General features: G+C 37.1%; 1 protein-coding gene across 5 annotated transcripts in view; it reads right to left on the bottom strand.

Annotated features, from left to right (window-relative positions):
• The window catches only part of rimbp2a (RIMS binding protein 2a), a 169,941-nt gene that overhangs the window by 41,478 nt on the left and 104,355 nt on the right, over positions 1–24,108 (bottom strand). For all 5 annotated transcript variants that reach the window (XM_049466733.1, XM_049466736.1, XM_049466737.1 and 2 more), the window contains 6 exons: positions 22,601–22,787; positions 16,662–16,810; positions 11,972–12,051; positions 10,579–10,688; positions 5,007–5,807; positions 2,456–2,607 (listed from right to left, as the gene is read on the bottom strand). In XM_049466733.1, the coding sequence (XP_049322690.1) occupies positions 2,456–2,607; positions 5,007–5,807; positions 10,579–10,688; positions 11,972–12,051; positions 16,662–16,810; positions 22,601–22,787 (1,479 nt within the window). The remainder of the gene's footprint in view (positions 1–2,455; positions 2,608–5,006; positions 5,808–10,578; positions 10,689–11,971; positions 12,052–16,661; positions 16,811–22,600; positions 22,788–24,108) is intronic.

The raw sequence follows: 24,108 nt of genomic DNA, 5'->3' as shown, positions 1-24,108 counted from the left end.
AGCTACGTAGGTAGATGGGTAAGTTGGAAGACAGGTTGGTAGGTAGGTAGATAGGTTGGTTGATAGGTGGGTGAGTGAGTAGGTATGTAAGTAAGTTGGAAGGTAGGTAGGTATGTAAGTAAGTGGGTAGGTTGGAAGGTATCTAGGTAGGTAGATGGGTAGGTTGGAAGACAGGTTGGTAGGTAGGTGGGTCAGTAGGTGGGTGGGTGAGTAGGTAGGTAGGTAGATAGATAGGTAGGTGAATAGGTAGGTAGGTCACAATCACACAAGACCAGGGTTTAATCTATATGAATGGGGAGAGACTCAAGACTGAATGTAACAATTACTGCTTTTACAATGTAGTAAAGTAAAGAGGAAAGAGGTTCTCATTTCCTTTTTTTCCCTTGCTGCCCCTGACAGTACAATTTTTAAACAAGATTTTAAAAATCTTTACTAAATTCTAAAATTTTCCATTTTTTGCAGGTCAGATTAAACCATCAAACTGGAAAAGAAGGTTGGATAAATATTGGGAAATACAGATTGCGAGGCGGAAAAATTAAAAGGAAAAAAAAGTACAGTAAGACAAATGTAAAAATGTAAAAGGGATGAGTCCAGATAACATGATTATAAATGATAAAAGAAGAATAAATGGAGTGATAATTGTGTTAAATGTCCTGTAATGACCAATCTTCTCCAGCAGAGGGCAGCAGCACCATCTAAATCTGTGCAGTGTGTGTCTGTACAAAGTGCATCTGTGCAGACTGTGTATATGTGTAAAGAGTGTATCGGTTCAGAGTGTATCTGTGCAGACTGTACCAGTGAAGAGCGCATCTGTGCAGAGACTATCTGTGCACAATGTATCTGTGCAGATACTGTAATTGTGCAGACTCTATTCCAATTCAATTCAATTTTATTTGTATAGTGCTTTTTACAACAAAAGACAGACTCTGTAACTGTGCAGACTCTATTTTTCTATATCTGTGCAGAGACTCTAGATCCGTGCAGACTTAAGATCTGTGCAGAATGTACCTGTGCCCACTCTATCTGTGCAGAGACTCTATAATCTGTGGAGAGACTCTATACCTTTGCAGAGACCTGTGCCCACTGTATCTGTGCAGACTCTCTCTGTGCAGAATGTCTCTGTGCAAACTTTCTCTGTGTATTTGAATACCACTTTTCACAACAAAAGGCAGACTCTGTATCTGTGCAAACTCTAGTTGTGCAGAGACTCCACCTGTGCAGTGTGCATCTGTGCAGTGTGTATGTGTGCAGACTCTACCTGTGCAGACTCTATACCTGTGCAGAGACTCTATATCTGTGCACAATGTCTCTGTGCAGACATTATATCTGTGCCCCCTGTCTCTGTGCAGACTCTATTTGTGCAGTGTGTATCTGTGCAGAGACTATACATATGCAGTGTGTATCTGTACAGAATGTCTCTGTACAGAATGTCTCTGTGCAGTGTGTATCTGTGCAGTGTGTATCTGTGCAGTGTGTATCTGTGCAGCCTCTGTCTCTGTGCAGTGTGTATCTGTACAGAATGTCTCTGTGCAGTGTGTATCTGTGCAGTGTGTATCTGTGCAGCCTGTCTCTGTGCAGTGTGTATCTGTACAGAATGTCTCTGTGCAGTGTGTCTCTGTGCAGTGTGTCTCTGTGCAGTGTGTCTCTGTACAGAATGTCTCTGTGCAGACATTATATCTGTGCCCCCTGTCTCTGTGCAGACTCTATTTGTGCAGAGACTCTACCTGTGCAGTGTGTATCTGTGCAGACTCTGTATCTGTGCAGAGACTATACCTGTGTAGTGTGTATCTGTACAGAATGTCTCTGTGCAGTGTGTATCTGTGCAGTGTGTATCTGTGCAGTGTGTATCTGTACAGAATGTCTCTGTGCAGTGTGTATCTGTACAGAGTGTATCTGTACAGAATGTCTCTGTACAGAATGTCTCTGTACAGAATGTCTCTGTACAGAATGTGTCTGTGCAGTGTGTATCTGTGCAGTGTGTATCTGTACAGAATGTCTCTGTACAGAATGTCTCTGTGCAGTGTGTATCTGTGCAGCCTCTGTCTCTGTGCAGCCTCTGTCTCTGTGCAGTGTGTATCTGTGCAGTGTGTATCTGTGCAGTGTGTATCTGTGCAGTGTGTATCTGTGCAGCCTCTGTCTCTGTGCAGTGTGTATCTGTGCAGTGTGTATCTGTGCAGCCTCTGTCTCTGTGCAGTGTGTATCTGTGCAGTGTGTATCTGTGCAGTGTGTATCTGTGCAGTGTGTATCTGTGCAGCCTCTGTCTCTGTGCAGTGTGTATCTGTGCAGTGTGTATCTGTGCAGTGTGTATCTGTGCATTGTGTATCTGTGCATTGTGTATCTGTGCAGTGTGTATCTGTGCATTGTGTATCTGTGCAGCCTCTGTCTCTGTGCAGAGAGAGTGTGTGTTACGTAAGCCTGGCTGGGAATGACTGCTGTGCAGTGATTCATGCCTCACCCTCTGGCCCTTGGTGCACACTGCGTAGCCGATGACGTTGGCACCATTGGAAGTCCCCAGGGGGGTTAACGGTGGGGGCTTCCAGCGGACCTGGAGGATCCCTGGGGCCTGACCACACTGGACCTGGACCTCGTGGGGGGGTAGAGGGGGTCCTGGAGGGCACAGATAACACAGTCTGATTCACACTCAGCCCAGCAGCAGCAGCAGCACAGTCGGAGCGTGCCTCTCGGATCAGCGAGCACCAGGCCGAGAGGACATATCTGAACTCCAGCATGCTTCAGATGGAACAGTGGAAATGAACGGCTGAGGGAACTTGTGCATGATTTGCACAAGTGTTTCAGAGTTTTGTTGGTGATTAAAAATATATATTCACTTTATTCTGCGTTACACCAAGAAACAGACAGGATTGGATTTTTTAATATGGTAAACAAAATTATTACACCCTGAAATATTGTGCCATATCAATCACCCCTAATTATCACATCAGGGTACTACTTTTTACTGTTTTTATCAAACCAAAAATAACCATATATAGATAATATCTGTCTAGTTTCATTTATTTTACTTTAATCATGGATATGGAGTGCATTTTTAATATTATTAGTATCATGAAAATCTGGATCATTGATTGATTCTGTTACAAATCTGATAAAATTCTTATTTTTTTATTGTTTAATATCTCAGTTATTATTAGGGGTGTGCCACATATCATATCGTATGCAATAATACAATTTATTTTTATTTTGTTGCAGTAGTGTATTTTTGAAATATATATTTTTCAAATTCAGTGTTTTGTCATATCGCCAACAGTATCATCATCGCAAAAAACACCATGAAATATCGTGATGTTATTTAAAGGCCATATCGCCCACCACTAATGTTAAAATGTTAAATACCCTCAGTGTTTATTATTTTAGAATGTTTTGCATTTTACATTATTCCAAACTGTATAACTATAAATATTCCAAAATATGGAATCTTTTAGTAAATAAAAAAAAAATGTTAAACAGACCAGAATAAGTTTTATATTTTACACATCTCAGCTGGATTTTCTCAGTCAGTTTTATGAGGTAGAGTCACCTGAAATTCAGGCTTTCAGTTAACAGCTGTGCTGAACTCGTTACAAAGTTCCTAATCCTCAAGAGATTATAGTGAGAACTACTCGACTAAGTAACAAAAAAAGATACTTTTACTTTTTACTTTAAGCTTAGTCAGTCAAAAAAATGAATTTCAAGAATTTCAAGTATCCTCAAGTGCAGTCACCGCAAAGACCATCAAAAATGTTATAATGATGAAACTGGCACTCATCAGGGCCGCACCAGGAAAGGATAGAAGAGCGAGAGTTCCCTCTGTTGTACAGGATAAGATCATCAGAGTTTCCAGCCTCAGAAACCACAAGTTAACAAACAGCTCATACTAAATACTTCACAGAGTATTTTGGTTTGTTTAACACTGTTTTTAAGTTACTACATGATTCATTATGTGTTCCTTCTTTATCTGATAGATCACATCACTACAAAAAACATTAAAAAAAATTAAATAGATAGATAAAATATATTAAATATACATTAAATATATCTACTAGTGCATCTCATATATTATATAAATGTATTACACACAGAGTGATCCGTTTAAACGTATATATATATATATTTTTTTTCATTGTTGATTATTGATTATGGCTTACAGCCAAAGAAAACCCAAAAATCAGTGTCTCAGAAAATTAGAATTCTACAAGTCCTGCTGGAAAATGAAATCTGCATCTCCATAAAAGTTGTCAGTAGCAAAGGGAAGCTGTAAGATATTGAAGTGCTGGAAAATAAAACTGCATCGACTTTAGACTTGATGATAAAACACAGTGGATCAACACCATCAATTGGTCTTATTCTCTGTGACTTTCTATCTATATACCCATCTATCTGCTGGCTATCTATCTATCTATCTATCTATCTATCTATCTATCTATCTGTCTATCTATCTATCTATCTATCTGTCTTTCTGTCCGTCTTTCTATCTATATACCCATCTATCTGCTGGCTATCTATCTATCTATCTATCTATCTATCTATCTATCTGTCTATCTATCTATCTATCTATCTATCTGTCTTTCTGTCCGTCTTTCTATCTATATACCCATCTATCTGCTGGCTATCTATCTGTCTATCTATCTGTCTATCTATCTGTCTATCTATCTGTCTATCTATCTGTCTATCTATCTGTCTGTCTTTCTGTCTGTCTTTCTGTCTGTCTTTCTGTCTGTCTGTCTTTCTGTCTGTCTTTCAGTCTATATACCCATCTATCTGCTGGCTTTCTATCTGTCTGTCTGTCTGTCTCTTTATTTGTGTCTCTTATTATATAATATTCCTTATTATATAATTTTCTGAAACACTGATTTTTGGGATTTTATTGGCTATAAGCCATAATCAATAATCATCAACAATAAAAGAATAATAAATGCTTAAAATAGATCACTCTGTGTGTAATTTTTAGAGATGCGCCAGTATGTCATATATTACATTTCTGTGTGGAATTACATCATTTGTGTTCTGACCTGCAGCCTGGGTGCAGAACTCCACCCCAGCCTCCTTCTTCTCCCGCTGCTCCAGCGGCATGTGCCAGGGTACCTGGTGAGGTTTGGCCACCACCTTCACCTTGTAGACGGTGGTGGCCTTCAGGTTGGTGAAGCGCAGTCTGTAGCAGCACGGCTTCACCACCGCGTGCTCCACGCCGTCTAAGAACACAGTGTGGGAGTAGTTGCTGTTGCTCGGGAGCCAGGAGAGATCCGCAGAGTCTCGCAGGATGTCGTCCAGACGGAGCCCGGTCGGCGCCACCGTCACGTTCCTGCCCACCAGCAGGGTGCAGCGCAGCTCGTCCGACAGGCCGCGCTCCGTCACGCACTGCACTGACACGCGGTACGTGCAGGCGGCCAGGTCCAGCTTCTCCAGCAGCAGTTTGGTCCTGCCCCCGAAGGGAACGGTGGAGCGCACCTCGCCGTCCACCAGAACGTTGTACCCGTTGATGTTCCCCCAGCCCATGGGGATCAGAGGCGTCTCCCAGGCCACGATGACGCTCCTGGCCAGCTGCTTGATCAGGTTGATCTTCCTCGGGTAAGGCACGATGTCGTCGCTCGGTTCCTCCCCGTCCAGAACCCCGGTTCCGTTGCTGCAGGGTCCGAGCGGGTCTGAGCTCAGAGCGTCCAGAGAAAAGCCTCCGTCTATAGCGGTCAGACTCAGGCAGCCGTGCTCCAGCTGACCCAGCTCCTCCGTACCGTCCACCGACGGCTTCTCCTTGTCCTGGACGAACTCCACGAAGTTGGAGGGCACCAATCCGCGCTGGCCGTCCAGCAGCTCCCCTGCAACCAATCAGAAGAGAGAGAGAGCAAGAGAAAGGCTGTGAGTATCCAATCACAAGGAGTGGGCGATATAGCTCTAAAATAATATCACGATATTCGATATTTCATGGTATTTTTGCGATATAGCGATAGTCTTGGCGACTCTATGACAAAACAATTAATAAAAAAATAAATAAGAACACACCACTACTGCAACAACATGAAAATTAAATTTTATTACTGCATACGATATGATGTGGCATACGGCACACCCCTAATAACTGAAATATTAAAAAATACAAGGATTTTAACATCAAAGGGTTTACAATAATGATCCAGAATGATCAGTCATAATCCTAATAATATTAATAATGCACACTACACTCCAAATATCTCTATATATCCAGGATTAAAGTAAAATAAATTATACAGGACAGATATAATCTGTCTCTAGTAGCTATATATAAGATGAAAGGAGAACAGTGTGAATTTTACTTTTGCTAAAAACAGATGTGATAATTAGGGGTGGGTGATATGGTACAATATTTCAGAGTATAATATCAATAAGTACACCATATTCAAAAGTGTTGGCAATATTATCGCGTACAATATGATATGGCACAGCCCTACCAATCACAATAATTATTTTTTTACTGATTTATCGTACAGCCTATGGATGTGATGTGAACTCTTCCATGTTCCAATAAGTGGTTTTATTTATTTGGGATATTTTGGGAGAAAAAAAGGCATTTTAATTCCAATTAAAAAAAGTAAATCACCAAAGATATTTTGCTCTTTAAAAGTGTAAAATGGTATAAAATGATCTCTCAAGGATGATAAAACTTTTTATCGCCACACATTCTGGGACAATATATCAACACATCAAAATATCAAACAATATCAAAAGAAGACAAGAAGAGAAGAGACTTAGAAGGGAAGAGAAGACAAGAGAAGAAAGTAAAAGTAACTAGACAAGAATAGAAGCAAAGAGACAAGACAAGAAGTGATGATATTAAAAGGGATGATAAGCTTAAAGAGAAGATCAGCAAACAGAACAGTAAAAAGGTGAAATGAGAAAAGATGAGACGAGAGGCCATGAGACAATGTGGTGAGATGAGATATGATCAGATGAGATTAGAAGAGACTATAATATAAAAAGAGAAGATTAATGAAGAGAAGCAAAGAGGTAAGATGAGAAAAGAAGAGAAGCAATGAGAAGAACCAAAGATATGAGAAAAAAGACAAAAAGAACAGCAAAGAGTTGAAATGGAAAAGATGAGATAAGAAAAAAAAGACAAGAAGCCACGAGATGAGAAGAGACAAGAAGAGATGCAAAGGGGTGAGATGAGAAAAGAAGAGACAAAAGAGAAGAAAAGCAAAAGAGGTGAGAAAGAAAGAAAGAAAGAAAGAAAGAAAGAAAGAAAAGAGAAAAGAAGTGATGGAATGAGAAGGAAAGATTAGCAAAAAGATGAGAAAAGAAGACAAGAGACAAGAAGAGATGAAAAGGGGTGAGATGAGAAAAGAAGAGAAGAGACAAAAAGAGAAGAAATGCAAAAGAGGTGAGATGAGAAAGAAAGAAGAGAAACAAATCGGTGAGATGAGAAGATTAGCATATAGTAGCATAGAGATAAGAAAATAAATATATAAGAAATAATAAGATATATTAAGAGAGGCAAAGAGGTGAAATGAGAAAAGAAGAGACCAGAAGCAATGAGATCACCAAAAAGATGAGAAAAGAAGACAAGAGACAAGAAGAGATGCAAAAAGGTGAGATGAGGAAAAAAAGAAAAGCGATGAGTTGAGAAGATTATTAAAGAGGTGAGAAAAGGCAAGAGAGGAAAAGCAGAAAGAATAGAGAACATTAGCAGACATAAGAAGAAAAGATGAGGTGAGAAAGAAAGAGAAGAGAAAATAATCAATGAGATGAGAAGATTAGCATATAACAGCAAAGAGATGGGAAATGAAGACGAGACAAGAAGAAAGGCAAAGAGGTGAAACGAGAACAGAAGAAAATGAACAAAAAAAGAAGAAAAGCAAAAGAGTTGAGATGAGAAAAGAAAACAAGAGACAGGAAGAGAAGAGAAGCAAAGAGCAGAAAAAGAAGAGAAGAGACAAAGCGATGAGATGAGAAGAGAAGATTAGTGAAGAGATGAGAAACGAAGACGAGAGACAAGAAGAGAAGCAAAGAGGTGAGACGAAAAAAAAAAGATGAGGTGAGAAGAGACAAGAAAAGGTATGAAATGCGACAAGGAGAGATGAGAACTCAAGAAAAGAAAAGAAAAGAAAAGAGATGATGAGAACAGAGAAGAAGAGAAGAGAAGGAGGGATGGCAGGCCTGTCCGTGAGTCACTCTGCACATCATTAGATGACTCACTGCAGTCGGTGTAGACTCAGTTACGTAATCGCTCGCTCTTTCATCTGAGCACATGCTACACTTAATATAATATATCATCTCAGGAAACGCTCACGTGACTTCCTCCTGGATCTCCGTCTGCAGAGCACACGGCTCACGCACGGCTCCGACACTAATCAGGAGCGTCACAGGAGGAGAGGGTTTACAGCTCCGGCTCTAAACTACGCCTGCTGTAAATGTTAAGCGCTAAAAATAGAGCGTATAATTAGCACAGAGCTAAGTGATTCAGCGAAAGTGCACTTTTTACACTCGGTCGTCCGGCTCCGGGGCGCGCGACAAATTAGCAGCCCTGCCAATCTGAGGAATAATCTACCCATGATTCATTTAGGAGAATTCCTTCTTCAGGATCCTCCTCACGCCAGAGAGGAACGATATGTAAATAGGTGTAACCAGATCCTCACGTATTTAACAGCAGCCGAGAACAAGCGCTTAATGAATTTCCTCTTAATTTAATTTTAGAAATCTAGCTGCTGGCTTAATCCCCATCATCCCTTACATAAATACAGCTCTGAAATAAAAAATAAAGATACCATTTCAGTTCAGTTTCTGAATCAGTTTCTCTGATTTTGCTATTTATAGGTTTATATTTGAGTAAAATTAACATTTTTTTTTTTATGAACGTTGTTTTATTCTATAAACTTCAAACAACATTTCTCCCAAATTCCAAATAAAAATATTATAAAATTTAGCTATATATATATATATATATATATATATAAAATCTATCTATTGATATACCCATCTATCTGTCTGTCTGTCTGTCTGTCTTTCTGTCTGTCTTTCTGTGTGTCTTTCTGTGTGTCTTTCTATCTATATACCCATCTATCTGTCTGTCTGTCTGTCTGTCTTTCTGTCTGTCTTTCTGTGTGTCTTTCTGTGTGTCTTTCTATCTATATACCCATCCATCTGCTGGCTTTCTGTCTGTCTGTCTGTCTGTCTGTCTGTGCGTCTTTCTATCTATACACCCATCTATCGGCTGGCTTTCTGTCTATGTATCTGTCTCTCTTTGTCTGTCTGTCTGTCTGTCTCTCTATTTGTGTGTCTGTCTTTATATCTATTTACCCATCTATCTGACGGCTTTCTATCTATGTATCTGTCTCTCTTTTTCTGTCTGTCTGTCTCTATATTTGTCTTTCTATTGCTTTTAGTCTATGTATGTCTGTCTATCTATAAATCTGTATATGTATGCGTCTATCTATCTGCATGTCAGCCTGTCTGTCTATCTATAAATCTGTTTTATTCTATAAACTACAGACAACATTTCTCTTAAATTCCAAATAAAAATATTATAAAATTTAGCTATATATATATTATAAAATGTTATCTATCTATTGATATACCCATCTGTCTGTCTGTCTCTTTGTGTGTCTGTCTTTCTGTGTGTCTTTCTATCTATATACCCATCTATCTGCTGGCTTTCTATCTATGTATCTGTCTCTCTTTGTCTGTCTGTCTCTCTGTCTATCTATGCATCTGTCTGTCTATCTGTATATCTAGCTATATACATATGTGCCTGTCTATCTATCTATTTATCTGTTTCTTTTTATGCATCTGTCTTTCTATATATCTGTCTATCTATATACCCATCTATCCTGTCTTTCTATCTATGTATCTGGCTGTCTTTCTAGGTATGTGTCTGTTTATCTGTCTATGTATCTATCTGTCTTTCTATGTGTCTGTCTGTCTGTCTTTCTATATGTCTATCTATACCTATGTATCTGTCTGTCTCTTTTATTCGCCTACCTATCTTTATACCTATGCAACTGTCTGTCTCTCTATCTGTCTTTCTATTGCTTTCAGTCTATGCATCTGACTTTCTATGCATGTCTGTCTATCTATAAATCTGTATATGTATGCATCTATCTATCTGCATATCTGCCTGTCTGTCTGTCTATCTGACAATCTGTTTTATTCTATAAACTGCAGACAACATTTCTCCCAAATTCCAAATATAAATATTGTAATTTACAGCATTTACTTACATAAAATGAGAAATGACTGAAATAACAAAAAAGACACAAAGCTTTCAGACCTCAAATAATGCAAAGAAAAAAACAAGTTCATATTCATAAAGTTTTAAGAGTTCAGAAATCAATATTTGGTGGAATAATCCTGGTTGGTTTTTAAACACAGTTTTCTTTATACATCTTGGCATCATGTTCTCCTCCTCCACCAGTCTTACACACTGCTTTTGGATAACTTTATGCTGCTTTACTCCTGGTGCAAAAATGCAAGCAGTTCAGTTTGGTGGTTTGATGGTTTGTGATCATCCATCTTCCTCTTGATTATATTCCAGAGGTTTTTAATTTGATAAAATAAAAAAACTCTGTATATCTGTGCCAGTTCTCCAATAGAACCAAAGAACTGAAAAGGGCTTACCTTCATAGAAGCCATCATCATCCATATCCCCATATACATAGATATATTTCCCAGCAACCAGCGGGAGCTCAGCCTCCGGGTGCTCGTTGGGGCCATCGTAGGGATTATAACTGAAGAAGAAGAAGAAATACTTCTATGTTACTTACTGTATTAATAAACGCATGTCTAATATAGGTTAACTGTTTTAGAATTTAGTTAGCATTAAGGGTGATGTGTGATTTTCCTTCTTTAAAACACTCCAACGCATATTAAACTGCCTAACTTCCTTTTGGATCAATAAAGTCTGTCAGTAACTCTTTAGGCTTTCTATGTGTCTGTCTGTCTTTCTATTCATCTATCTATACCTATGTATCTTTCTGTCTCTTTTATTCATCTACCCATCTTTATACCTATGTATCTGTTTGTCTCTATCTGTTTTCTATTGCTTTCAGTCAATGTACCTGTCTATCTATCTGCCTGTCTGTTTATGCCTATCTATCTATCTATCTATCTGTCTATCTGTCTATCTATCTATCTATCTATCTATCTATCTATCTATCTATCTGTCTATCTATCTGTCTGTCTCTTTATTTGTGTGTCTGTCTTTCTGTCTGTCTGACTATATACATATCTGCCTGTTTATCTATCTATTTATCTGTCTTTCTTTGTATGCATCTGTCTTTCTATATATCTTTCTATCTATATACCCATCTATCCCTCCTTTCTATCTATGTATCTGGCTGTCTTTTTAGGTATGTGTCTGTTTATCTGTCTATGTATCTATCTGTCTTTCTATCCGTCTATCTATACCTATGTATCTGTTGTCTCTTTTATTCACCTACCTATCTTTATACCTATGTATCTGTCTGTCTCTCTATCTGTCTTTCTATGTCTGTCTATCCATAAATCTGTATATGTATGCGTCTATCTATCTGCATGTCTGCCTGCCTGCCTGTCTATCTATCTGTCTGTCTGTCTATCTATCTATCTATAAATCTGTATATGTACCCGTCTATCTATCTATCTGCCCGTCTGTCTTCCATGCTGAATGTTTGTTTTATATTACTGAAAACAATGACTGTAATTTATTTAATAGTCATAAATATTAAGATAATGCTTAAGAGTAAATGCACCAAGTACTATTTTAAGAACTGCAGCAGCAATACATTAGGAATAAAGTATGCAGCAATACATGTACAGGAATACAGTATAAATGTATATAAATGTATATAAATGTAATTTATTTACATTTTAGATTATTATAATTGAACTACAGAGTGACCTATATGATGAGTGGAGCTGAAAACACGGACACTGAGTGTAAAATCATGGATTTGGTTATAATATTCTGAATGTACTGTATATATAGAAATTTTATTGTAACACTAAATGTTAATGGATAGGGAGCTCTTACCTGTAGCGGGCGGTGCAGAGCCGCACCTGTCCTGTGTATCGAGCCTTGGACCTGGGAGCTGGACTCACCTCATCATCCATCTGTACAGGAAGAGCAGAGAGCGAGGTTTTATACATTTACCTGACATTTAAATCATATAAATGTCATTATTATTTAATAAAAAAGGCTTTACATATCAGAACATTATACTGTACACTCTATTATACTGTATACTGTAAAGTGTAAATCTTAAAAATGGCTTTTAATAATGATTTTAAACGATTCATCATAATTACCTATTTAAAATACAAATAGAATAAAATAATGTAATAGAATGCAAAGCAAAATTCTAAAGTTTGATAATATGGAGTTAGAGAAAAATGTGTAAAAAAGTGTTTTTAAGGTTAGGGCTACTGTTTGGTGGTGTAATGAGGAGCATAATTTGTTAAGCCCACATTTCTATATAATTTAACCCAAATATTACTCTTACAGTTAAAACGTAATAAAATAAGATAAACTCTAGTTAACATTAGTGTGTAGTCTTTCCCCATAAGGGCTACCTTCCATCAGATATTCAAATATATCTTATAAAACTTCTACAATTTCTTAAAACAAGCAGAAAATTTACTTTTTGCCTAAAAATGTGCCTTAAAAATTGATTTTACCCACTTAGAGATAATGGTCTTTGTTAAAAGTGTGACTTAAGATAATGTATTAATCCTGATCAAGATAAAATGAGTTTTAGGTCATTTTAATAGCTTTCCAAGATTCAACGTTCCTAATTTATACTATATTATAAACTTTACTTATTATTATTAATAAAGGATATAAGCTATAAATACTGCACAGATAAGTCTTATTATTGAGTTTTATTTATTGAGTATTTAAGCCTGAATTTTAGTTTTAAAAAATCAGTAAAATACTTAAATCAGCTAGAAATGCTCTACAAACTGTAGTTGTTAAAAATGATCATTTTTGGTGTTTTCTGTCTTTTAATCAGTATTTTCTAAATGTTAAATTAGGTTTAATTTGAGGTTTCTCGATTCTGGATCTGCTGCTCGACTGTAATAATAAACTATCCTCTTAATCCACTGCTTATTTTTAAAAATGTTGATTATTTTAGGAAGATATCAAAAATTACGTCAGAAATATGACTTAAATGAGAAAATGCCTACTGGAAATAACATTACTCACTTTTTTGACTATTAACTAAAAAAGCCAAGGAAAGTAAGCATATTTAGTATTCATCTATAATGCAGAAGATTTAAAAATAATGAACAAAAAATATATATTTAAGATATATCCAAACTTTTGACTGATATTGTAAATGTAAATACACTGTTTTTCTGTGTTCCTGCTGTAAATAAAGCAGAATTAAAGCATGGGCTGGGGTTGGGAGTAATAAATTAGGCCGGATCTGTTGGGTGTCTGTTCTACACAGCTCTTCCCATCATGCCTCACATCTCCCCCCATGTTCATTGTGTTTCCCAGGAGGATTACAGATGAAACACAGCTGTTATTTCCACTTCCAAGCATGAACAGGAAATTAACCCTTCTTATCCTGTATATCATCAGAGATTCACTAGAACACACTCAGCGGTGGAGAGAGGCACTGCTGCACTATATGGGGCATGTACGTTTTAAAGGGGAAGTTTTTTTACATTTCATTTCATCACTGAGAGCTAGTGATATACTTTGTTTTTTAAGATAAAATACAATTTATCCCATTGTGAGGAATAAATGTTAAATTAAAAAGCAAACACTACTGTATGGAGGACCAAAACTGCCACAATTAAAAATAAATACATAAATAAATAAATAAAAACGTAGGTAAATCACTCAATAAAAGTAATATGTTGATTAAAACAGTAAATAATAATTATATTTAATGTAAAAATAAATCCATATCTATAAAAATAAATATCTTAATTATTTGTTATTTATGGGTTTCTTTATTAACATTGTTTAATTTAAATTTTTATAAAAATATATATATATTTTAATTTATTTCCCAATTTTATTTATTTCTGCATTCATTTATTTCCTTGTCCTTTTATGATAATGAAGGGGCGTGTTTTATAATAATCTTCTACGTTACCAAAGTTACCGCTAAAAGGGGCAAGACATGCACAATCAATCTAGGTTATCTGACATCGATCAACCAATAGGAATGCTAAGACACCGTGACATCATTGCTGGATAGATCCTTCATTATCATATAAGGAAAAGGAAAAACAGAAATAAATAAATCAGGAAATAAATAAATTGGGAAATAAATAAATCGGGAAACAAAGGAATGCAGAAATAAATAAATCGAGAAAAAAAAAGGAATGTAGAAATAAATAAATCAGGAAATAAATGAATACCGAAATAAATACTTATGTAAATAAATAAACAAACGAATCAAAAGAGAAATTAAACACATAAAAAAACAATTTAAGACATTTATTTTTATGTATATGTATTTATTTTAATATTAATCATAATTATATTACTTTTATTGAGTGATTTACTTACGTTTTTATTTATTTATTTATTTTTAATTTTGGCAGTTTTGGTCCTCCATACTACTGTGGAAAAATGGGTAACACTTTATAATACCTTTCATTAATACATTTTGAATTAATAATAAATAGAAAATTGGAATACCAACAAAAGTTTACACATGACAATTGGTTATCAGCATAAACATTTATATTTAGATATATATTGGTTAACAAATCATTTGAACATTAATAAATCTCTAGTAATAAGGATTTTAAACCCGACAAATGTTTATCAATTGCAGTTCATGCTGCCAATGTGTTCACTAGTATTTGTAAATATGTTAGCAACTTTTTTTTGTTCCTTAAAATGTGAATAATAATAATACTAATAGTTATTCATCATTAATTAAGTTAAAGATGCATAATACGTGCTAAAATGAAATGCAAAACCACTATTACATTACATTACAATACACTTGACCTCTACATTGAAAAACAATGCACATGAATGAATATGCATTTTCAAAACCAAACGCTGAATTTGTAACAGAATTACACACAAATCTCCTCTTTAAAATGCTTTAAATTAGCTCAACTGTATTGTATTCCACTGTGTGGTTGTGCTCCAAATGTTCAAAAGCTAATCACAAGTAGGGGTGGGCAATATTATATCGTATACAATAAACCGTGACACAGAAATATCATGATATTAAAAATCCATATCGTGATAATAGGGCTGTTCTGTCTTAAAAGTAGTCTATTATTTACTGTGAAGCTTTAGGTTTATTTATTGTATAATTGTTTTAGTTTGCAGTTTATATGCATGCACTAAATATTCTGCAATATTATTTGCTGCATTATATTATTTTATGCTATATTATTTATTTTGCCACATTATGATTTTACTGTTATACTATTATACTATATTCCTGAAATGAATGAATTATTTTAGTTTTCCTATATCGCCAAGTATATCGTTATCACAAAAATACCCTGAAATATCGTGATATTATTTTAGAGCCATATCGCCCACCCCTAATCACAATGCACAGGATTACATTTCATCTAGGGCAGGGGTGTCCAAACTTTTTTTGTTGGGGGCCAGAAGGAGAAATATATTTTAAGTCACGGGCCACAGACTCTGTAATAAAACAAATAATGAAATATACCACTTTAAATAATACATTTTCCTGATTACTTTCATTTACACACCATTTTACGTGACTATCTTTATCTTTAACAGTGTTGTATAAACTAAGATTTTTCAAATTGATGTTTCATTTCATGATGTCTCTTAATATAAAACTAATAGACTCTTTGGCCCGTTTTTCTGCGCTACAACTGAACACTCTCTCTGCTTTTAGACTCTTTTGCCCCGTTTTTCTGCGCAAGAAATGCGCACTCTCTCCGCTTTTAGACTCTTTGGCCAGTTTTTCTGCGCTAGAAACGTGCACCCTCTCCGCTTTTAGACTCTTTGCCCCGTTTTCTGCGCTAGAAATACGTACCCTCTCCGCTTTTAGACTCTTTGCCCCGTTTTCTGCGCTAGAAATGCGCACCCTCTCTGCTTTTAGACTCTTTGGCCTGTTTTTCTGCCCCAGAAACGCGCACTCTCTCCGCTTTTAGACTCTTTGGCCCATTTTTCTGCGCTAGAAACGCGCACCCTTTCCGCTTTTAGATTCTTTGGCCCGTTTTTTTGCGCTAGAAAAGCACACTCTCTCCGCTTTTAGACTCTTTGTCCTGTTTTTCTGTGCTAGTAATGCGCACTCTCTCCGCTTTTAGACTCTTTGGCCCGATTTTCTGCGCTAGAAATGCGCACTCTCTCCGCCTTTAGACTCTTTGGCCCGTTTTTCTGCGCTAGTAATGCGCACTCTCTCCGCCTTTAGACTCTTTGGCCCGTTTTTCTGCGCTAGTAATGCGCACTCTCTCCGCCTTTAGACTCTTTGGCCCGATTTTCTGCGCTAGTAATGCGCACTCTCTCCGCCTTTAGACTCTTTGGCCCGTTTTTCTGCGCTAGAAATGCGCACTCTCTCTGCTTTTAGACTCTTTGTTTGGACACCCCTGGTCTAGGAGGAATGCTAAATTAAAATGCCTTTACTATCCAATCAGAACTCAACCCACCTATTGAAAACCAGTCGAGCCAGCCAAGCACTTTTTAAACCACTTTAGACCAAAGAAATGTTTAAATAAAATAAATAATAATAATATGTTTCAGGTAATGGACGCACCTCTGAGGGGCAGGTGAGCAGGAGGCTCCTGGTGAGGTTCTGGTTGTGAACGAGGGGTTTGGTGACCAGCGTCTCGGTCCTGTCTCTGCTGACCTGCAGTGGCTGGAGGAGCTCAGAGATTAGCGGAGAGCCTGAAGATCTCTCATCACCTGCACAACATAGAGTTACAAACCCCGCCCACCACCTGTCAATCACTGCCTGACCACTGATAGCACACCTGTATGCAGACGGTCAGACTCGAGTTACAAATCTGTGTGCTTGAGACTCCACTTTGAATTGGTCTTTTTATTTATTTTATTTTTTTTAACATAATTTATTGACTTTTTACATTATACAATAAACAATGAACAAACATCCCCCACCCTTCCCCATACCGTTACACTAACTGGAAGCATACGGTCACAAAAAGCATTTAAACCTATATTTTCCTATCAACAGCTTTGGAAAAAATGAACAGACCACGTCCGTTTAGCTATTTATAATAGGGCTGGCCTGAATAGCGTTTTTGAGATCCGGATATTTGCCACTAATTGGTAGCGAATATACACTTTTAAAAAGACGGATTAAAAACAGATTAAAGTACGAAAAAAAATGCAACCCACGGCCCCCTTAATCCACAGCTAAACTCCCGTTTTCACCCCAGATTTTTTTTGCGTTTTCACCCCGTTTTTTTTTTGCGTTTTCACCCCGGATTTTTTGTGTTTTCACTCCAGATTTTTGGGGGGGTTTCACTCCAGATTTTTTGGGGGGGTTCACTCCAGATTTTTGGGGGGGGGTTCACTCCAGATTTTTGGGGGGGGTTCACTCCAGATTTTTGGGGGGGGTTCACTCCAGATTTTTGGGGGGGGTTCACTCCAGATTTTTTGGGGGGTTTTCACTCCAGATTTTTGGGGGGGTTTCACTCCAGATTTTTGGGGGGTTTTCACCCCAGATTTTTGGGGGGGGGTTTCACTCCAGATTCTTTTGCGTTTTCACTCCAGTTTTTTTTGTGTTTCACTCCAGATTTTTTTTGTGTTTTTACTCTAGATTTTTTGTTTCACCCCGGATTTTTTTGTGTTTTCACTCCAGATTTTTAATTCCTATTAAAAATATTCTCATTTAGAGCATCTATTTACTGAAAATGAGAAATGGCTGAAATAACAAAAAAGATGCAGAGCTTTCAGACCTCAAATAATGCAAAGAAAACAGAAAAGTTCATATTCATAAAGTTTTAAGAGTTCAGAAATCAATATTTGGTGGAATTTTCAATCAGAGTTTTTATTTTACTTATTAAAATTATGTTACACCTGTGTCTTAAGGTGTAACCTAAAGTGTAAATTGTTCCCATCTCAACTTGTTTGCATCTCTGCTTTTCTCTGTGTTTAAGGATGTGATGGAGAAGAGCAGTAAAGATGATGAGCAGATCTGCTCTGGGCTCAGAGAGCTGCTGAGAGTAATGGAAGAGATAATGTTTCTCTCAGCCACATCACATCACATCACATCACATCACATCACATCACATCACATCACATCACATCACATCACATCACATCACATCACATCACATCACATCACACACACACACACACACACACACACACTCACTCACTCACTCACTCAATCACTCAATCACTCAATCACTCAATCACTCAATCACTCACTCACTCACTCACTCACTCACTCACTCACTCAATCACTCAATCACTCAATCACTCAATCACTCAATCACTCACTCAATCACTCAATCACTCAATCACTCAATCACTCACTCAATCACTCACTCACTCACTCACTCACTCAATCACTCAATCACTCAATCACTCAATCACTCACTCACTCACTCACTCACTCACTCACTCACTCACTCACTCACTCACTCAATCACTCAATCACTCACTCAATCACTCACTCACTCACTCACTCACTCACTCACTCACTCACTCACTCACAGGAAATGCACTGAAACTAATTTCATTCATTTACTCGAGGTCATAAATCATGCAGGCAGGAGTCAACCTACTATTGTGAGCAAAATATCACACAGCAGCTCCTACTGTGCCTCTCTAACTCATCTGAAATTCAGAACACTTTATTCAGCTTCTTATGACTGACATCACACTGCCAGTCAAACGCCTGAGAACAGCTATAAGAGAGCATTTAAAAAATGATGAGTTTCTCTGATTTCACCAAATTAAAAACCTCTGGAATATAATCAAGAGGAAGATGGATGATCACAAACCATCAAACCACCAAACTGAACTGCTTGAATTTTTGCACCAGGAGTAAAGCAGCATAAAGTTATCCAAAAGCAGTGTGTAAGACTGGTGGAGGAGGAGAACATGATGCCAAGATGCATTAAAAAATTGTGATTAAAAAACAACCAGAGTTATTCCACCAAATATTGATTATTTCTGAACTCTTAAAACTTTATGAATATGAACTTTGTTTTCTTTGCATTATTTGAGGTCTGAAAGCTCTGCATCTTTTTTTTTTTTGTTATTTCAGTCATTTCTCATTTTCTGTAAATAAATGCTCTAAATGAGAATATTTTTATTTGTAATTTGGGAGAAATGTTGTCTGTAGTTTATAGAATAAAACAACAATGTTCATTTTACTCAAACATAAACCTATAAATAGCTAAATCAGAGAAACTGCTCTCTTCATTTTTTCCAGAGCTGTATATATGTTATTTTGGTTTTTTATGTATATTATTTTGAAAGTTGTTCTGACTAATATGTGATTATTTTATACATATTACTTTTCTTTTCCTGGTCCAATTATTTATAGAAAACCATTTATAAAGATATATATAAGCAGTAAATATAGTTTAATTTAATAAAATATGTCCACGTAGACAGAGTTTCTGCAGTTCCTTCGAGAATGAAGGAAAAAGTAAACTGCCTTCCCGAATTTTCACCTTTCTGGAAAATTCCACCTTAAGAGAAGCCATGTTTATATATTACAGCCCCATAATGTTGTGCTCAAAGACTGCAATATATGTTTTAATCTTGACACACAAGTGGTTAATCCTGTCATTTAATTGTTAAGCAACATGTTGGTCTTGTCTAATTCAAGTAAAAACATTGTTTTATGTGTATTTAATGCTGTTTTACTCACTGATTGGTGCAAATTTTGTTAAGGTGGAGTTTTTAAGGTGGAATGCTATTTAAAAAAAAAAAAAAAAGAGAATCCAGATGCCCAGGGTAGTCTAGACTAGGTCCCAGACGTCTGGTGGACCACCCAAATCTGATCTACATATACAATATGACTTTCTGGGTCTATGCTAATGCTAATTGCTATCTTAAACCCCGTCAAAATCTATTTTCACTAATTTTCCTTCCTCCTGCCTGGTTTAAACAGCAGCAGATCTTCTGAATATATCTACACTGATGGGCGTGGTGTTCTGGAAATGAGGTGTGTTCAGGTACATTTTAGTTTTGCTTGTTTATCTTGGTAACAGAAAACACAGGAGTTCCACTGACTGAATACAACATAGACAGACGCCAACAGTCAGACGCTCATCGCTATCTTGACAACTTTTACATCAACGATAAACAGAATAGTAAATAAAATAACATTGCTGTTCCCGTAAATGAGCTGCTGGAGCTCCTTCACAGCGTCAACCAGCAGCTCAGTTTCCTCTGCTGAGAAGAGTTTGTTGAACACGTCCAGGTAGCTGCACCGTTACAATAGCAATCCACCAAAGTCAGAGCTCAGCTGATCTACTCTTAAAGAGAATGATGAGCAAGAGACACTCTGATTGGTTTATTTCACGTTACGTCCAAAATTAACCACACCCATGATTAATTAAGTGCATTAGTACATGCCTTTTGGTTTATGTTTCGAGTCGGCTAGGTGTACTTTTCCCGTCTTTACGATAGCAAAGACACAGTGACATAATCGCCCTAAATCAAGCTGCACAGTGCAGTACAGTTAATGGCTTGGAAGGAAACTGTGTAATTCAGTCTGGAATCAATCTGATTTACTCTTGAGGAGTCTAAAATCCAGGTGTCTCCAAACCTTTGGCCGTCAGTCTGTGTTTCTGGTCACCTGCACTAATGCGCTGGTGTGAAATGCGACCCGTGCATGTTGATAAGTCCGTCGCATTAACTGCGCCATGCTTCACTGCCGGCTCTTCACGGTTGGCTTGTTTTAAAGGTCACTACTCTGACAGTGCTTAATTACTACAGAATAATGAATGACAACACCGAGCATCTCCACGTGCTTTACACCAGAGTTTCTCAACCTTTTTTCTATCGCGACACCCTTCAAATATATGCGAGATGTCACGGCACCCCAGTTTACCGGGGGGTGGGGGGGTGCTGGCGCAGTACTTCAGGTAAGAACGGGGGGGGGTGCTGGCGCAGTACTTCAGGTAAGAACGGGGGGGGGTGCTGGCGCAGTACTTCAGGTGAGAACGAGGGTTGTTGCTGGCGGAATATGAAATAAAATAGCGCGTGCATCGCGTGGGGGACAAAAACTTTACAGTGTGTCCCAATTTAGGGGCTGCATCCTTCAGAGGCTGTATTCGAAGACAGATTGCGTCACAGCTGCGCAGTAATACACCGCCTCTGTGGGTCGCATCCTTCAGAGTATGCTGCCTGTGAATTGGGACACACCCCGACATGAGCTGACTCTGGAAAGGAAATATGCACGTGAGGCGCAATATTTTGACGGCACCCCCGATAAAGCCAGCCAGACCCGATAAAGCCGCGGCACCCTGGTTGAGAAACACTGCTTTACACTACCTGCTCAACCTCCTCTGAACCACAGCAACAGATCCTGCAGTTTACAGATACAGATTATCTAAACCTCAGTACAATGAAAAAACACTCTGATCTGAAAAATGTGAAGACGTACATTTAACATAATATAATGTTCGGTTAAATCAGCTTAAATTTACACTGTTTAAATAAATAACAGCCTATAAATTACTTTATATGGTAGCTTGTGATTCAAGATACTTAGATAAATTCTAGTGAACAAATAAATCTGATCTATGTAGAAAATTATAGTAATCTCCGATTATTTATAGTCAACTCTATAGTTTATATTTTATTTTATAAATGTTCTCAGATAAATTATGATCTATTCGGGTGAATTAAAAAAAAAAAATCTGGTCAACTCAAATTCTAGTCAATTCAGATCAATTGTAGTCAATTCTGGACAACTCAAACTTTAAATCAGATAAATTTAGCCAACAGATCAATTCTAGTCAGTTCAGATCAATTCTGGTCAACACTAATTCTAGTCAAGTCAGATTGATTCCGGTAAATTGAGATCAAGTCTATTTAATTCAGATCAATTCCAACCAATTCAGAAGAAATTCTAGTCAAATCAGATCAATTCTATTCAATTCAGATCAATTCTAGTCACTTAAGATCAATTCTGCTCAACACAAATACAATCTAGTCAATTCAGATTAAATCTGCTCAACACAAATGCTAGTTAACTTAAACTGATTCCACTCAATTCAGATCAATTCTGGTTAATTTAGATCAATTCTAGTTAAGTCAGAAGTAATTCTAGTCAATTCAATTAAATTCTGGTCAACACAAATTCTAGTCAATTTAGATCTATTCGAATCAATTCTAGTCAACACAAATTCTATTAAACTCAGATTAATTCTAGTCCAGTCTGGACAACTCAGACTTTAGTGAAATAAATTCTGATATACTTCTACATTTTACAAAAATAAAAGAAAAAAATAATGACTTATGTTAATAAGCAATTGAAGCAACTTAATCCTAGTAAACTCTGATCATTTCTAGTGTAGCAGCGTCCTGAGAACCTGCGTCTTCATTCACCAGCCGAACGCTGAGTTCGGGTCTCGTTTACTGTTTTGTATTTTTTAGAAAATTAGAGTTTTCAACATGTTTTTTTTGTTTGTTTTTACAGAATCTCAGTGTATCCGCACAGACAGAAGGAAAGCTATTTAAAAGTGAAGCGTCTCGGCTCACCTTTCCCAGCGTGGCTGTGCAAGTGGTTCAGGATGTTACAGAGTGTTTTCTGAGGCGAGGGCTGGAGATCAGGAGGTGTGAATTTCACAGCGTCTGATTCCAGGTGAAGTTTCTCCAGTTCTTTAGATAAAATACTGCACTTCTCACTCTGAGACCTCCACTTCTGCTCCAAACTGTGAAATTTGACCTTCAGGAGACAAAGAACAGAGCATTAAACATAAAAAACAAATACTAAATACTGTGAATTACTTTAAATAAATATTTTAAAGGAGAACTCTGGTGTAAAATGTACTTTTGTTGTAGTAAAACATGATAAAAAGTTCTTATCTTTGATGAATAGCACACCTCCGCTCTCCCACAGCGTTCAGAGATCCAGAAATTTTAACAGTTTATCCAACAAACACCCTTCAGACTGGGAGATACGGGGCATAATTTACCCTGATAAATCACTTTTTACACCGTTATCCAGCTCAAAGTAGCTCCACACCTCCTTACTAGAATCCAAGAGGAGAGCTCTGACATTTAAAACCAGGCATTAATAACTTAAAAAAGTGCTTAAAAAGAAGCTTATTAAAAAACACTGTTTACATCCTATAACACTACTAGCTTCAGCTCTGAGTGCCGCCATCACTGTACTGATAATAACATAAACATATATATACATAGACTCCACAGTCTGCCTCCTGGCGCCGGCTGCTACACTATGCAGAGTCTATGTATATATATATATATATATATATATATATATATATATATATATATATGTCTATGTCATTATCAGTACAGTGATGGCGGCGCTTGGAGCTGAAGCTAGTAGTGTTATAGGATGTAAACAGTGTTTTTATAATAATCTTCTTTTTAAGCACTTTTTTAAGTTATTAATGCCTGGTTTTAAATATCAGGACTCTCCTCTTGGATTGTAGTAAGGAGGTGTGGAGCTACTTTGAGCTGGATAACGGTGTAAAAAGTGATTTATCAGGGTAAATTATGCCCCGTATCTCCCAGTCTGAAGGGTGATTGTTGGATAAACTGTTAAAATTTCTGGATCTCTGAACGCTGTGGGAGAACGGAGGTGTGCTATTCATCAAAGATAAGAACTTTTTATCATGTTTTACTACAACAAAAGTCCATTTTACACCAAGTCCAAGAGTTCTCCTTTAATATTAAAATAAACTGCATTATATCACAATGCACTGTGCATTTACACTAAAACAAAGGCAAAACTGCTGTAAGTTAAGCACTGTAACATTCCTGTAGTATGTTATGGTAATTTTTATTGTGTTTTTATAAGACAATAGGGATTTTTTTAAGCTTTATCCTTCATAAATAGAGCCAATTACTGGTTGTGATCCCAAACGAGCCTCAACTTTCCTGCAGAAGCAGCTTCACTCCAGACGACAGACGCAAATTAGTACTCTTAAGTAACAATGCCACATGTGGCACAGAGTTAAGAGGCTTAAAGAAACCCTTGATATATGTTAAAACCATTATCTAACCAAACCACAGTG

The sequence above is a fragment of the Astyanax mexicanus genome, chromosome 17, assembly GCF_023375975.1.
Source record: "Astyanax mexicanus isolate ESR-SI-001 chromosome 17, AstMex3_surface, whole genome shotgun sequence".
In the NCBI taxonomy this organism is placed as follows: domain Eukaryota; kingdom Metazoa; phylum Chordata; class Actinopteri; order Characiformes; family Acestrorhamphidae; genus Astyanax; species Astyanax mexicanus.
Note: the sequence above shows the minus strand (reverse complement) of the source record. Positions and strands in the feature narration are given on the sequence as shown.